The following is a 14,843-nucleotide window of genomic DNA, read 5'->3' on the forward strand; positions in this document are numbered from 1 at the left end:
ATCGGACGCGAGAGGAAGTAAGGATGTTGAGACAACAAATGGGTGACATGTACCAGGCTTGGATGAATGGCCAAGCTCCACCATCTTCAATCCCTGGATTCCCGGATGTGACTATGTCAATTCCTATTGAAACCTCGACAAGTGATCCACTTTTTCCTCCTGGATTTGGTCCACATGTTAACATATCCAACACTTCTGGAACTTCCACTGTGCGCCCTCCAAATGCACCCTCGAAATAACCCACTTTTCATCCCCATTTTGTACAAACTACTACGATCCCTCAACCAACATTGGTACGTAAGTCCAATAATGAGCCTCCATCTAAAGGTCACCACGATCAATATTATTCTCCGAATTGACTTTTAAAGTCCCGGACACATATAACCCTTTCAAATAAGATAGTTCCCCCGTCGAGATCGAGAAAACGCTAAGAATGAGGAACAAGAAGAAATGGCTAGAAAAATGAAGAGTCTAGAGCAGAGTGTGAGGAATATGCAAGGATTAGGAGGTCCAAAAAGCGTCTCATTCAGAGATTTGTGCATGTTCCCTAATGTTCATTTGCCCCTTGGTTTTAAGACTCCGAAGTTTGAAAAGTACGATGGTCACGGTGACCCCGTAGCACACTTGAAGAAGTATTGCAATCAACTAAGAGGGCGGGGAGTAAGGAAGAATTGCTCATGGCATATTTTGGAGAAAGTCTAGCGGGGATTGCCTCAGAATGGTTCATCGACCAAGATATTTCTAATTGGCCTACATGGGATGACATGGCAGGAAATTTTGTTCGACAATTTCAGTATAACATTGATATTGTGCCTGATCGCACTTCTCTCGCCGATATGAAGAAAAAGCCTACCGAGAGTTTTAGAGAATATGCTATCGAAGTGGAGAGAACAAGGCTGCCCGAGGTCAAACCGCCGATGAAGGAGCCGGAAATGATTGATGTTTTCCTCCAGGCACAAGAACCTGATTACTTCCACTACTTGCTTTCCACAGTGGGAAAGACATTCGCAGAAGCAATTAAAGTTGGGGAAATGGTTGAAAATGGCATCAAGTCTGGCAAAATTGTGAGTCAAGTAGCACTTAAGGCTACCACCCAAGCCATTCAAAATGGGTCTGGTGGTTTTGGAAATCGAAAAAAGAAAGAGGAAGGATCCATGATGGCATCAGGGTCCGGTCTTTCAAAGGGGACAAACCACCAAGTCCAACAGGGACAATCCAACTCACCTCAACATTTTTATCCGCATCAGGATCCCCGCTACTCAATTGCTCCGCCCCAATATACGGTTTTCAACACCCAGGCATATGCCCGACCTCCTCAACGCCAACAATGGAGGGCGCCTGCTCCACAAGGATTTCGTCCCCAACAACAGAATTTTCAAGCACCTTATAATCCACGTCCTAAGACTGATTATGTAAGAGAGCAAGGACAGAGGGAAAACTTTACCCCAATCGGAGAATCATACACAAGCCTGCTGCGGAAATTGATACAATTGGGTTTGATTGAACCTATCATGCCGTATAATGTGAACCCAAATGCAAGAGGTTTTGACCCCAACATCAGGTGCGAATATCATTCTAACACTCAGGGTCATAGCACGAAAAATTGTTTTACTTTGAAGAGAGCCATTGAGAAGCTAATTGATGACAAAGCAATTGTGATACATGACGAAGAGGCTCCGAATGTCACCAACAACCCACTTCCTGCTCAAAACAATGCTCATGTTGTTGGGATGATCGCGACGATAAGGAATACAAGCAAACAAGCAAAACAGTAATGGAAATTGACACCTTAAAAGAAGGGTTGGGTATGGTGACAAAGTCCGCACAAGAAGCACCGTTGATTGTAAAAGGTGCAAATTCTAATGCAAATCTCAAGGGCTCGGGGAAGTTGATATTGTATGTCCCTGGAGCCACAAAGAAAAAAGAGATATCAGTGACTGGACCAAAATTATATGTTCCTAGTGGTTTTTCTAGGTTTGGTCAAAATCAGAATGGTTTAGGAAAGATGACAGAACCAATTGTGATAAAGCACACGACACAACTTCCAGTGACAAGCATGAAAACTGTTCCATGGAACTACAACAAAACCACTGTGACTTACAAGGGCAAAGAGATTGTTGAAGAAATAGATGAAACCAGTGGGCTTAACGCGTTCTGGAAGGTGTTATGCTCCAGAAGAATTAAGGAGAGCCAAACAAGCCAGGGATAGCCAATTTCCAGTGAAAAAACCTATTACCGAAGAAGAGGCTGAAGAGTTCATGAAGAAGATGAAAGTTCAGGATTACTCTATTGTTGATCAGTTGAGAAAAACTCCTGCTCAAATTTCATTACTATCTTTGCTCATGCATTCTAAAGAGCACCGTCAAGCATTGATTAGAATTCTGAACGAGGCACATGTTTCGGACAAAACAACCGTAAGTCACTTGGAAAAGATGGCCAATAGAATATTTGAGGTGAATAGAATCACTTTCACCGATGATGAGTTGCCTGTGGAAGGAGCCGGACATAACAAGGCTTTGCATTTAACTGTCAAATGTGAAGAACATTATGTGAAAAGAGTCATGATTAATGGAGGCTCAGGTGTGGACATCTGCCTCTCTCTACTTTGCAGAGTTTGAAAATCAGCACAGATAGAATTCGTACTAATAATGTGTGTGTTCGAGCTTTCGATGGTGCAAAAAGAGACACCATTGGTGAGATTGATCTTACTTTAAAAATTGGACCTGTTGATTTTGGGATCACATTCCAAGTTATAGACATGGACACTTCCTACAACTTGCTTTTAGGAAGGCCATGGATCCATGCAGCCAGAGCGGTGCCATCTACTTTACACCAAGTGGTCAAGTTTGAATATGAGAAACAAGAAATTATTGTTCACGGTGAAGATGATCTTTCAATATATAGAGACCCTTCCGTCCCATGCGTCGAGGCCAAGGAAGGTTGTGAATCCCTCGTATTTCAGACCTTTGAGATAGTGGCAGCTGATCAGTTTATGGAAGGAAAGCCTATTCCAGAGCCTCGTCTATCCTCTACTTCGGTCATGGTGGCTACACAAATGCTGCAAAATGGTTACGAGCTGGGGAAAGGGCTTGGGAGTGTCGTTGCAAGGAATTGTTGACCCTATCTCTCCATTTGGTAATCAAGATACTTTTGGTTTGGGTTTTAGGCCAACTAAAGCTGATAGGAAATGGGTGAAGGAGCAGAAAAATAAGGTTTGGAAATTGCCAAAGCCAGTTCCCCACATTGCCGAGTCTTTTACTAGGTCACGGCTTGAAGAGAATAAGGACATGTCTGTCCAAGATGACGTGGACGAAATATGTCAAGGTCTCAAAGAAATGTTCTATGGGGTAAACATGGTTCAAATTGGCGAAGGCCCTAGTCATGCAGATGTGCAACTTATTGGCCCAGAAGTCAAGCTCACCAACTGGGAAGCTACTCCTCTCCCCACAAGGAAGGAGTCTTGGTAGTTTATTTTGCTATTTTTCCTATATTTGGATTATTCTCTGGGTGGTAATCCAGATAGTTTAGTTGCTATGCTCTGATGTTAACCCTTCTATCCTTTCCAATTCAATAAAATGAAGTTTCAGTTTTTTAGTCAATTCTATCTTCTCCTTTTCCCTAATTTTGTTATTTAATTTTCATTTCAGTCTCATTAATGCCGGCTTTAATAACATGACATGCATGCGGAATTCACGTCCAGATCTTAAAGAGCTGTCTAATCTCGAAACAACGAATCAAGAGGTTGATGAATATGATGAAGAAGAGGCTTTTGAAGAAATAAAAAAGGAACTGGATCAATTTGAGAATAAGCCTAAACCTAATCTAAATGAAACCGAGGCAATTAATTTGGGAACTTCTGAAGAAACTAGAGAAACAAAGATAAGCATTCATGTTGAACAAAAGACCAGGGATGACATAATCCAGGTTTTGTTTGAATATAAAGATGTGTTCGCTTGGTCTTATGATGACATGCCGGGTTTGAGCGTTGATCTGGTAGTGCACAAACTTCCTACATACCCTGATTTCCCACCAGTCCAACAAAAGCAAAGAAAATTTAAGAAAGAGGTGAGTGATAAAATTAAAGAGGAAATCATGAAGCAATTGAGTGCAAATGTGATCAGGGTCGTCCGATTTACTACATGGCTAGCAAACGTTGTGCCCGTACCTAAGAAGGATGGGAAAACCAGAGTTTGTGTTGACTATAGAGATTTGAACAAAGCTAGTCCAAAGGACAACTTTCCCTTGCCTAACATCCACATTCTTGTTGACAATTGTGCCAAACACGAGATTCAATCTTTTGTGGATTGTTATGCTTTGGTATCACCAAATTTTGATGGATGAAGAGGATGCGAAAAGACCGCCTTCACCACCCCATGGGGTACTTACTGTTACAGGGTCATGCCATTTGGTTTGAAGAACGCAGGGGCAACTTACATGAGAGCTATGACTACTATCTTGCATGACATGATGCATAAAGAAATCGAAGTGTACGTCGATGATGTGATCATTAAGTCCAAAACTCAAGCTGACCATGTGCGTGATCTGAGAAAGTTCTTTGAAAGATTGCGCAAGTACAACCTCAAGCTCAATCCAGCCAAGTGTGCATTTGGAGTTCCATCTGGGAAACTTCTAGGGTTTATAGTTAGTCGGCGAGGAATTGAATTAGACCCCTCCAAGATAAAGGCCATTCGGGAATTACCGCCCCCGAAGAACAGAACTGAAGTCATGAGTCTTCTTGGTAGGTTGAACTACATCAGTAGGTTCATCGCTCAGCTCACCACTACATGTGAGCCCATATTCAAGCTGTTGAAGAAGGATGCCGCTGTCAAGTGGACAGACGAGTGTCAAGAGGCTTTTGACAAGATTAAGGAATATTTATCGAACCCTCCAGTGCTTGTCCCGCCAGAACCGGGTAGGCCTTTGTTTTTGTATCTATCAGTGATGGATAATTCCTTTGGGTGCGTTCTAGGACAACATGATGCCACAGGCAAGAAGGAACAAGCGATCTATTATTTGAGCAAGAAGTTCACAAGCTATGAGGTAAAATACACATTTTTAGAAAGAACGTGTTGCGCTTTGACTTGGGTCGCCCAGAAACTGAAGCACTATCTTTCATCCTATACGACTCACCTCATATCTCGAATGGATCCTTTGAAGTATATCTTTCAGAAACCTATGCCGAGTGGAAGGTTAGCAAAGTGGCAGATTTTACTTACGGAGTTCGACATTGTCTATGTCACCCGCACCGCTATGAAAGCACAAGCATTGGCCGATCATTTGGCAGAAAACCCAGTTGACGATGAGTATGAGCCTTTGAATACTTATTTTCCTGATGAAGAGATTAATTCAGTTGAGGAAGAAGTTCGCGATGACAGTCACGTCTGGAAATTATACTTTGATGGGGCGGTCAACATTAAAGGTGTCGGGATTGGGGCAATTCTCATTTCACCAACGGGGCATCATTATCCCGCGACAGCACGACTTCGTTTCTTCTGTACCAATAATACAGCAGAATATGAAGCTTGCATAATGGGTTTAAACATGGCAATACATCTGGATGCACATGAGTTAATAGTTTTGGAAGATTCTGACTTACTCGTTCGGCAGGCTCAAGGTGAATGGGAAACTCGAGACATCAAGCTCATTCCGTACAAACAATGTTTGGAGGACCTTAGCAAAAGGTTTAAGTCAATCGAGTTCAGATACATTCCCAGATTTCACAATGAGCTGGCTGATGCCTTGGCCACTTTAGCCTCAATGCTTCCATACCCAGGCAATGCTTACATTAATCCGTTAGAGATTCAGATTAGGGATCAACATGGTTATTGCAATACAATTGAAGTAGAGCCAGATGGTGAGCCATGGTATCACGATATCAAAAGATTCCTAAAAACAAAAGAATATCCAATACATGCCGATGGAGATCAAAAAAGAACTATTAGGCGACTTTCCAATGGTTTCTTTCTGAGTGGGGAGATCTTATACAAAAGGACCCCGGATTTGAATTTGTTAAGATGTGTGAATACCCAAGAAGCTGAAATAATCATGAACGAAGTGCACTCCGGAGTATGTGGCCCGCACATGAACGGTTATGTTCTAGCAAAGAAGATTCTTCGAGCAGGATACTATTGGCTTACCATGGAGCGAGATTGTTTTCGCTTTGTTCGCAAGTGTCATCAATGCCAAATTCACAGTGACCGAATTCATTCGCCCTCTTCGGAGTTGCACCCCATGTCTGCTCCTTGGCCTTTCGTAGCTTGGGGGATAGATGTTATTGGGCCAATTGAGCCAAAAGCTTCTAATGGGCACAGATTCATTCTAGTTGCCATTGACTACTTCACCAAATGGGTAGAAGCTGTTACGTTCAAATCAGTCACCAAGAAAGCGGTGGTAGACTTTGTTCACTCTAACATCATATGTCGTTTTGGTATACCAAAGACCATTATCACGGACAATGCAGCCAATCTTAATAGTCATCTCATGAAGGAGGTATGTGAGCAATTTAAAATTGTGCATCACAACTCTACCCCTTATCGACCCAAAGCCAATGGAGCTGTTGAAGCTGCAAACAAAAACATCAAGAAGATCCTCAGGAAGATGGTACAAGGATCCAGGCAATGGCAAGAGAAGTTGCCTTTTGCTCTTTTAGGGTACCGTACGACTATCCGCACGTCTGTTGGCGCAACTCCTTACTTGTTGGTTTATGGGCCGAGGCGGTCATACCGGCAGAGATCCCTCTCTTCGAATCATTGTTGAAGCGAGAGATTGATGACACTTTGAATGGGTCAAGTCTAGACTAGAACAATTGTCGTTAATCGATGAAAAGCGGTTAACGGCGGTTGTTTTGGCCATTATACCAGGCAAAGGATGGCTCGCACTTACAACAAGAAGGTGCGTCCAAGACATTTTGAGGTGGGCCAACTTGTTATGAAACGCATCCTTCCGCACCAAGAAGAAGCGAGGGGAAAATTCGCCCCAAATTGGCAGGGCCCTTATGTTATCAAACAGGTGTTGTCAAAGGGAGCTTTGCAGTTGTCCGATATAGAAGGAAAGGTGGCTGACATAGCCATTAACGCAGACTCAGTCAAAAGATATTATGTTTGATATGCTTTCACTTCGACGCTATGGTACTTGGCATTTTCAGGTTGGGATGACGAAAGGCTATCGTTCTCACTATCCAAACACCGGTCACCCCTTTCTAGCCCTTTTGAGCTTTGTTTACATTTTCTTTGTTTTCCCCTCTTTGGAACTAATGTAGAGCAAAAAAAAAAAAACAAAAAAAAAAAAAAAAAAAAAAATATCAAAATCAAATGTGTTTCATTGAACTACGTTCGACCTGATTCCTAAAGGATACGTAGGCAGCCCTATTTCGGGGTTCGGTCCCACCACTCAAAAGAAAAGAAAAATCATATTCTCCTAGTATTCGAAGAAACTGGGACATTTTTTTTTCTTCCCGATATTTCATAAAAAGGTTCCAAAGTTGTAATTCAATCTATGATTCTTTTGCCTTTCCCCTTTAAGACCTTCTAATCGATCTTTGAGAATGCCAAATTAGCGTGCCACGACTATGGTGATGTATACAACACTTTATTTGAGCGCAAGGAGAAAAAAAAAAAAAAAAAAATGAGAGAGTCTTGTTGGTGAAAACCCTCACGGGCACTATAAGGCGATAGTAAAAAAAAAAAAAAAAAAAGGTTAAAAAAAAAAAAAGTTAAAAAAAAAATGAGAGAGTCTTATTGGTGAAAACCCTTACGGGCACTATAAGGCGATAGTAAGTTCAAAAAAAAAAAATGAGAGAGTCTTATTGGTGAAAACCCTCACGGGCACTATAAGACGATTGTGAGTTCAAAAAAAAAAAAAAAAAAAAAAAAAGAGTCTTATTGGTGAAAACCCTCAAGGGCACTATAAGATGATTGTAAATTGAGAGAGGTCAGTTGGTGAAGACCCGCAAAGGGAACCATTGATCGAATGAGTTTCTTCTATTCCGGCATGAACACGATCAAGGTAGAGAGCTCGGTTTTGGATTGAAGGGTATTATATTTTGAGATTTAGACAAAATTCGGACGGATCAAGCGTCCGTCCAAAATGCATGTCATGATTCATTGAAGTCGGCATATACCTCCGATAAGTCTCTTCCCTCTTTCCCCGAAAGGGACACCTTTTTGTTTAAACATAACTCCTTTTATTTTTATTTTTTTTTTTTGTCATTTTCTTCTCCTTATCTCTAGTATGTTCTTTGAGTCCCTTTCGGTATAATCTTGCGTCAAATTCAAGAGCAAAGAAAAGGCTGCAAAATTGACTACAGTTTTCTAGCGGTACAGAGCAAAGACTATTGGGCACGCACCGCATCGGCAACGGCATAAAGCCATTTGTGATCTATCCAGGAAAGTGAACTGCCCGAAAAGCAAAGCATTATTTCGAGGTACTAGGGGAAGGATCACCACAACAAAAATTCGCTCTAAGAATAAGATCGGTTACACCGCATACACAAAATGATACTGGGTACAAAATAGTCAAGGTGGGCATTGAAAGATCAAGGTCTCTCGTAAGCAAAGATAGTTTCTGAGGAAGTTGGTCGATCACCATCAGCCTCGTTTTCTTGAAGTGGGATAGGCTCTAAGACAATTTTCACAGCGAGTGAAGGCCACAAACCGACCACCATTTTAAGACTAACAAATTTTTCTTTGATTGAAAACAGGGGCAGAGAAATTTCAGAAAACCATTCTTAAAAAAAAAAAAGACGAACGCCATAAAGTGAAGTTCTCAAATTTTTGTTTTTCCTTTGATATGCATATAATCATGTTATTATTGATTGTATTTTAGGGAACAAAAATCCCTACTTTTTTTTTTCATGACTTCACAGGGTACGACACTCCCTGGTTGCATTTTAGGGAACAAAAACCCCTACTTTTTTTTTTCATGCCTTCACAGGGTACGACACTCCCTGGTTGCATTTTAGGGAACTAGAACCCCTACTTCTTTTTCATGACTTCACAGGGTACGACATTCCCTGATTACATTTTAGGGAACAAAACCCCTACTTTTTTTTTCATGCCTTCACAAGGTACGACATTCCCTAGTTGCATTTTAGGGAACAAAAACCCCTATTTCTTTTCATGTCTTCACAGGGTACGACATTCCCTGGTTGCATTTTAGGGAACAAAAATCCCTGCTTTTCTCATATTTTCATAGGTTGACTACCTCAGAATAAAGTCATATTTTCATAGGTTGACTACCTCATAATAAAGTCATTTCAGGTTGACTGCCTCCAAATAAAGTCATATTTTTAAATTTCGGTAAAGTCATATTTTTAAACTTCACAATAAAGTCATATTTTCATAGGTTGACTACCTCAGAATATAAGTCATGTTTTTAAATTTCAGGTTGACTACCTCCAAATAAAGTCATATTTTCATAGGTTGACTACCTCAGAATACGATACAAATCACGTATTTAAATTTTAGGTTGACTACCTCCGAATAAAGTCATTTTTTTCATAGGTTGACTACCTCGAATAAAGTCAATATTTATATTTTCATAGGTTGACTACCTCAGAATAAAGTCATATTTTCATAGGTTGACTACCTCATAATAAAGTCATTTCAGGTTGACTGCCTCCAAATAAAGTCATATTTTTAGGTTGACTACATATTTTCATAGGTTGACTACCTCGGTCATATTTTCATAAAGTCATGTTTTTAAATTTCGGGTTGACTACCTCCAAATAAAGTCATATTTTCATAGGTTGACTACCTCGAATACGATCACGTATTTAAATTTTAGGTTGACTACCTCCGAATAAAGTCATTTTTTTTTCATAGGTTGACTACCTCATAATAAAGTCATATTTTTATAGGTTGACTACCCTCGAAATATAGTCATGCTTTCGCTCGACTACCTCAAAATAAAGTCATGTTTTTAAATTTCGAGTTGACTACCTCCGAATATAGTCCCAAGTGGTTTATGATTTTGCTAACATTCACAAAATTTTCCTAGTACAAACTGAGCGTAAAGATTTTGTTCGTTTTTGTTTGTCTTTGATGGCTTGCAGGTTCGCCCGCAAGCACAGAATTGATATTCAAGAATGAAGTTCCATCATTGGTCAGAGGAAAGAAGAATGTTCAATCTCGAAGACAGTTAGAGTCAGCTTTGACACATAAGGCGGCCCAGCATCTCAAGATACATCTTCTCAGCTTTTAATCAAGAAACAAGCATCCAAGAATATTCCACGGACTGTCATTCGGAATAGCATCAACAACTCATTCCAAGTTACCAGTTCAAGCCCCAAATTCTAACTTCAAGATCATACTTTGAGATCAAGGTACCCACCGAAAGAAGGTGAAGTGATAACTGAAGATCCAAGTGAAGGTTTAAAGGAAGACTGAAGACAAGTAGAATAGATAGGATCTTGTATTTCCTTTCCTCATTTGTTGTATTTTTCATTTATTTTTTGTTTTGTAATAACAGGAGCCACGGACCGGAACCTCGAAGGAACCTCACTCGTTTCTCCAACTCATCATTCCATCCTTCTACCCACTTGAACTACACGTGACCTGATTCCCTTATAACCCGGGATATGTAGGATGCCCAAAGCCAGGACTCGGTCACATCCTTTTCTTTTACATCTTTTCACCCTTCAAATAATGGTCAGGTCAAAAATTAGTCACAGTGTTCACGTCTTTGCCTGAAAACTCTTCATGTTTCCAAGCAAAGAGGGACATTCTGTAAACACCTAATTTTTGACCAAACATAAATTTTTACATCATTTTTAGCGTTTAAATATTTCTTTTAGGTTTAAATAAATATTTTTATTTTTCTTTTTTTAGTAAGTCTTACTTTAAAAATTTGAAAGCTACAAAAAATAGAGTCACATTTTAGGGTAAGTTTTGTCATTTTTCAAAAGAATAGAAAATTTACAAAAAAAAAAATATATATTTTTCTTCTAATTTAGGTTTTATAAATAAGCTAGTGATTTTCTATTTTTTACTTAGTTACGTTTTAATTTATTTAGTTATTTAAAGTTCTTTTATATATATTACAAAAAAAAAAAAAAAAAAAGAAAATACAAAAAAGATTTAAAAAAAACCAAAAAGAAAAATAAACTAGCCTAAATATACTAACTCTCCCAATCCTAACTCCTTTCATCCCTAAACCCTCACGATCTCTCACCTAATCCAATCCCTCTAAGCCCCTCTCCCTATATAAACTCTCAAACCAAAGTTATCCATTAAAAGTCCCCTCACTCACAACTCCCTCAATTATGCACGACACTACACATACATCCCTATATAACACACACCTACACGAACAACAAAGAACACAAAAAAAAAGAAAACGACATCGAAGCAAGAGAGAAAAAAAAAAAAAAAAGTAAAACAGTAAAAGAAAACAGTGAGCAAAAAAAAAAATATAGAGAGGAAAAATACTTAGAGCAATTTAGGTGTTTCGAAAAGGTTTTATTCGAGTACGAGGTTTTCGTTTGAGGTTTCCGCCAAGTTCAAAAATTTTCCGATCGAGCTTCGTTTAGTCATCTAAGATCGTTGTTCTGATTTGCAGAGACATTTGAGGTTCAATTTCAATCTCATTCTCATTTGTTCAACAACTCCTTTATTAAACATATACATATGAAGTTATTTCTTTGTACGTGAATATGCATGTTTTAAAATTTGCTATTTTTTTTTCCCATTAATTTGCAACGAACTATTCAGTGATTATCACGTTTGTATGAGTTTTTTTTATTAAACTAATTCTGGTGGCATTGTGCATGGTATCATTAATGAAGTATTTCATTAGAATACACCTGAATGTTAAATGATTATTATTGAAAAGATGGTTCAGGATTTAAGCAAAGAGTATGTAGCTTTTATATAGATTAATGCTCAAATAATATGATTATCGCAACGAGTTTAAAGGTTCGTACCCGTTATTACTTTTCTATTCACTTTTTTTTTTTTATGGATCAAAGTTTTGTTTGAAATATCCGTTAGGATTGGTTAAATCTTTTTGTATATAATGGTTTATTATAAAGAAATACTCGTCCAAGTATTCTTTTATGGCTGTTTAGTTCATGATTTTCGTTTTGTTAAGAGAATTGTTAGTTCCTTTGTTATACCCCTCATTTTTGGAGTATGAGCGTGACATGTGCTTCCTCAAAATTGACAATCATGTTGTAGCTACGTAATTTAAACTCTCGTTGATAGTATCGTATCCCGTACTTTTGTACGCTGGATTATTTGTAAGTTGAGATGGGGCCCGCACATCGAGATTTTTTTTTTCGGACATGTGACAAGTTATATGAATCACATACGTGAAGTTAAACACAACTCATGAAGGACCCTTGGGCCAAATCAAAGTGGAAGCCCTCCAAACGAATATTTTTAAGAAAACGTTTTCGGGTGACCTGGATTCGAGGGGCAAAAACGGTATTATAAGTTTGGAATTTGGAAAAATACCAAGATATAGAAGTTGTAGATAATTGAATTAGCTTTCCAACCATAGGTCGTGGGTTCCCAGGTGACATCGGTACAAGGAGATATGGACGTTTTAAGGTCGAAAGGTCGGTGGACTAGCCCAACTCGGGGCCAACCGAATTAGGCCCATGGAAAAAAAAGAGAGAAGATGAAGCCCAATAGAGGCCATTCGGCCATGGCCCATAAAAAAGATCCAAGCCCATGGAATTAAGTCATGTGGTCAATAAATAAAAGACCACTTAATCATCCAAATTCCATAGAACTTTCAAGACAAAGAAAAGAAGGAGAAAAACAAGAAAAACAAGAACAAAAAAAGAAGGCATTTCGGTTTGCCCATGGGAAAATTCACCCCTCAAAATCTTGTTCCAAAAATTACTTTCTTGTTATATTCCTACTAATTCAAGGTTCCTCTACAACTTGGTGTAATTATTTTGGAAGATTGAGCAATAGTTTCTTCAATCTCACACTTTGGACAAGTGAAGAACTAAGGGGAAAAAGGTAAGAATTAATCCCTTGTTATTATGTTATGAAGGTTTGTTTGTGTTGTAGTTTATGGAAATGAGTAGAACTTATGGAAATATGGAAGTTTGCAAAGTGGGTATGAATATATGTATATAGCCGTGTGTATGGAATGTTGTGTAGTTGAAATGAGTTGAATTTTAAGTTGTATTCTAGTTGTGGTTATTGTGGAATGTATATTGGAAATGAAGTTGAATGAAAAATTGGATGAAGTTGGAAAATTGGCATGTTGGCCGTGTGGTATATATTGAATGAGATAATGTTGGATTTATTTTGTTTAACATGTTAGTTGTGTTGTTGTGATCTTCACAATGTATATGAAGGATATATGAGTTAAGTTGGCATGAAAATGGAATGTAGAGAATTATGTCATATTAATGTGATTTTATGATATTAAGATAATGAAGTTGTTAAAGTGTAGATTATGGTTGTTGGAGATGAATTAGTAAGTAGAAAATGTGTTGGAATGGTTTTGTTGCATATATAAGAATTTTGGATTGAATATGTTAATTGATGGAATTGTTGACAATTGGATATATAGCTTGGAATGCACTTGGTTTATGTTTGAATGATCTTAAATAAGTATGTGAATATGAAAATATTGATATTGGTTTGTAAGTGTAGAGTTGGATTTGGAGTTGTTGCATTATTTGGAAAATAAGACTATTTACGCTAGAATGCGTTCCTAGTCGACTATTGATGTTGTATATATTGTTGTTGGTGTGGTTGTTATTGTTTTGGCCGAGTTTGAATCTCGGGGTGTTATATGTATAGGGGAGATGCTGCCCAAATTTTTATAGACAAGTATTGGTTAAGATTGGAATTCTAAGCCTTATGAATAGTAAATTGGTAAATGTGACCATTTGTAGGTTTTGGACGAAACGGGATTTGAGTTTTGGCAAGCGTAAAGGGCAAGAAAGGTATGTAAAGCTCTCCCATTTCTTCTCTTGGCATGTCTTAGATGTACTAGGCTCGAATTTGAACCTTGGGGACAACTCTACTCTTGTAATCTATGTCTAGAAACGCCCTTTTTTCATTCAATAGAATTGAATGGTTTATTGTGCGAATAGTTAGAAAAATTGTTTTAACCTCTAAAACTTGTGCAAATGAGATCCGATTACCTTAAAATACTCATAAATGACGTTATGAAGTTTGACATGCGTAATTTACATACGCCACCTCATTTGACCGAGGTGGGTCCACTTTGTCCGAATTTTCCTATTATTCCGTTTGAACTACTTTGGAAATAAATAAAAACTAAGGAAAGTTTTTATCTACCTTTCTAATTTCTACAGAATAACTGTTATATATATTATTTGAGTCGATGATCTACTTTGGAATTTGCAAATGCTCCAGAAAGATTATTCTGATATGAAATATTTCGACATCCGAAAGACTTATGCTCTGATTATTATTAAAGGTCCGCTATGAGATCTGTTATCTGTGTTACGCCTTCGAGTCTCTGTAAAATGTTGTATGTTTTGTATTGCATATGGTTTTCTCACTACTCTGCTCGTGCGAGCTGTAGCCACTCTTTCACTGCGTCCCGGGCCAGGGCATGTATTCGTGCAATTCCACTGCATTGTTTACCGCGTCCCTCACTAGAGGGCCGGGGCATGTTATATATATATACTTATGATGATGATGTGATGACGGGGAGGTGGCCAGGATGGCATATGATGATTCCTTCCACCGCGTCCCTCCCTAGAGGGCGGGGCACGTTACATATATATACATGATGATTTTACTTACCGCGTCCCTCACTAGAGGGCGGGGCATGTTATGTATGCATATGTTCATGATGTTTTCTTTAATTATGATACTCGGTCCATTAATGATTTTGAAAAACATGAT

General features: G+C 38.6%; 1 protein-coding gene across 1 annotated transcript; it reads left to right on the forward strand.

The window, feature by feature from the left end:
* Positions 1–1,774: 1,774 nt before the first annotated feature.
* On the forward strand, positions 1,775–10,200 carry LOC132043730 (uncharacterized). Its single transcript, XM_059434187.1, is given in 9 exon segments — positions 1,775–2,140; positions 2,142–2,494; positions 2,683–3,079; positions 3,081–3,463; positions 3,648–3,776; positions 3,909–4,314; positions 4,316–4,346; positions 4,349–6,655; positions 10,052–10,200. Coding segments are annotated over 9 exon segments (4,521 nt in total).
* The last annotated feature ends 4,643 nt before the right edge of the window (positions 10,201–14,843 follow it).

Source organism: Lycium ferocissimum, unplaced genomic scaffold, assembly GCF_029784015.1.
Source record: "Lycium ferocissimum isolate CSIRO_LF1 unplaced genomic scaffold, AGI_CSIRO_Lferr_CH_V1 ctg2827, whole genome shotgun sequence".
Lineage (NCBI taxonomy): Eukaryota > Viridiplantae > Streptophyta > Magnoliopsida > Solanales > Solanaceae > Lycium > Lycium ferocissimum.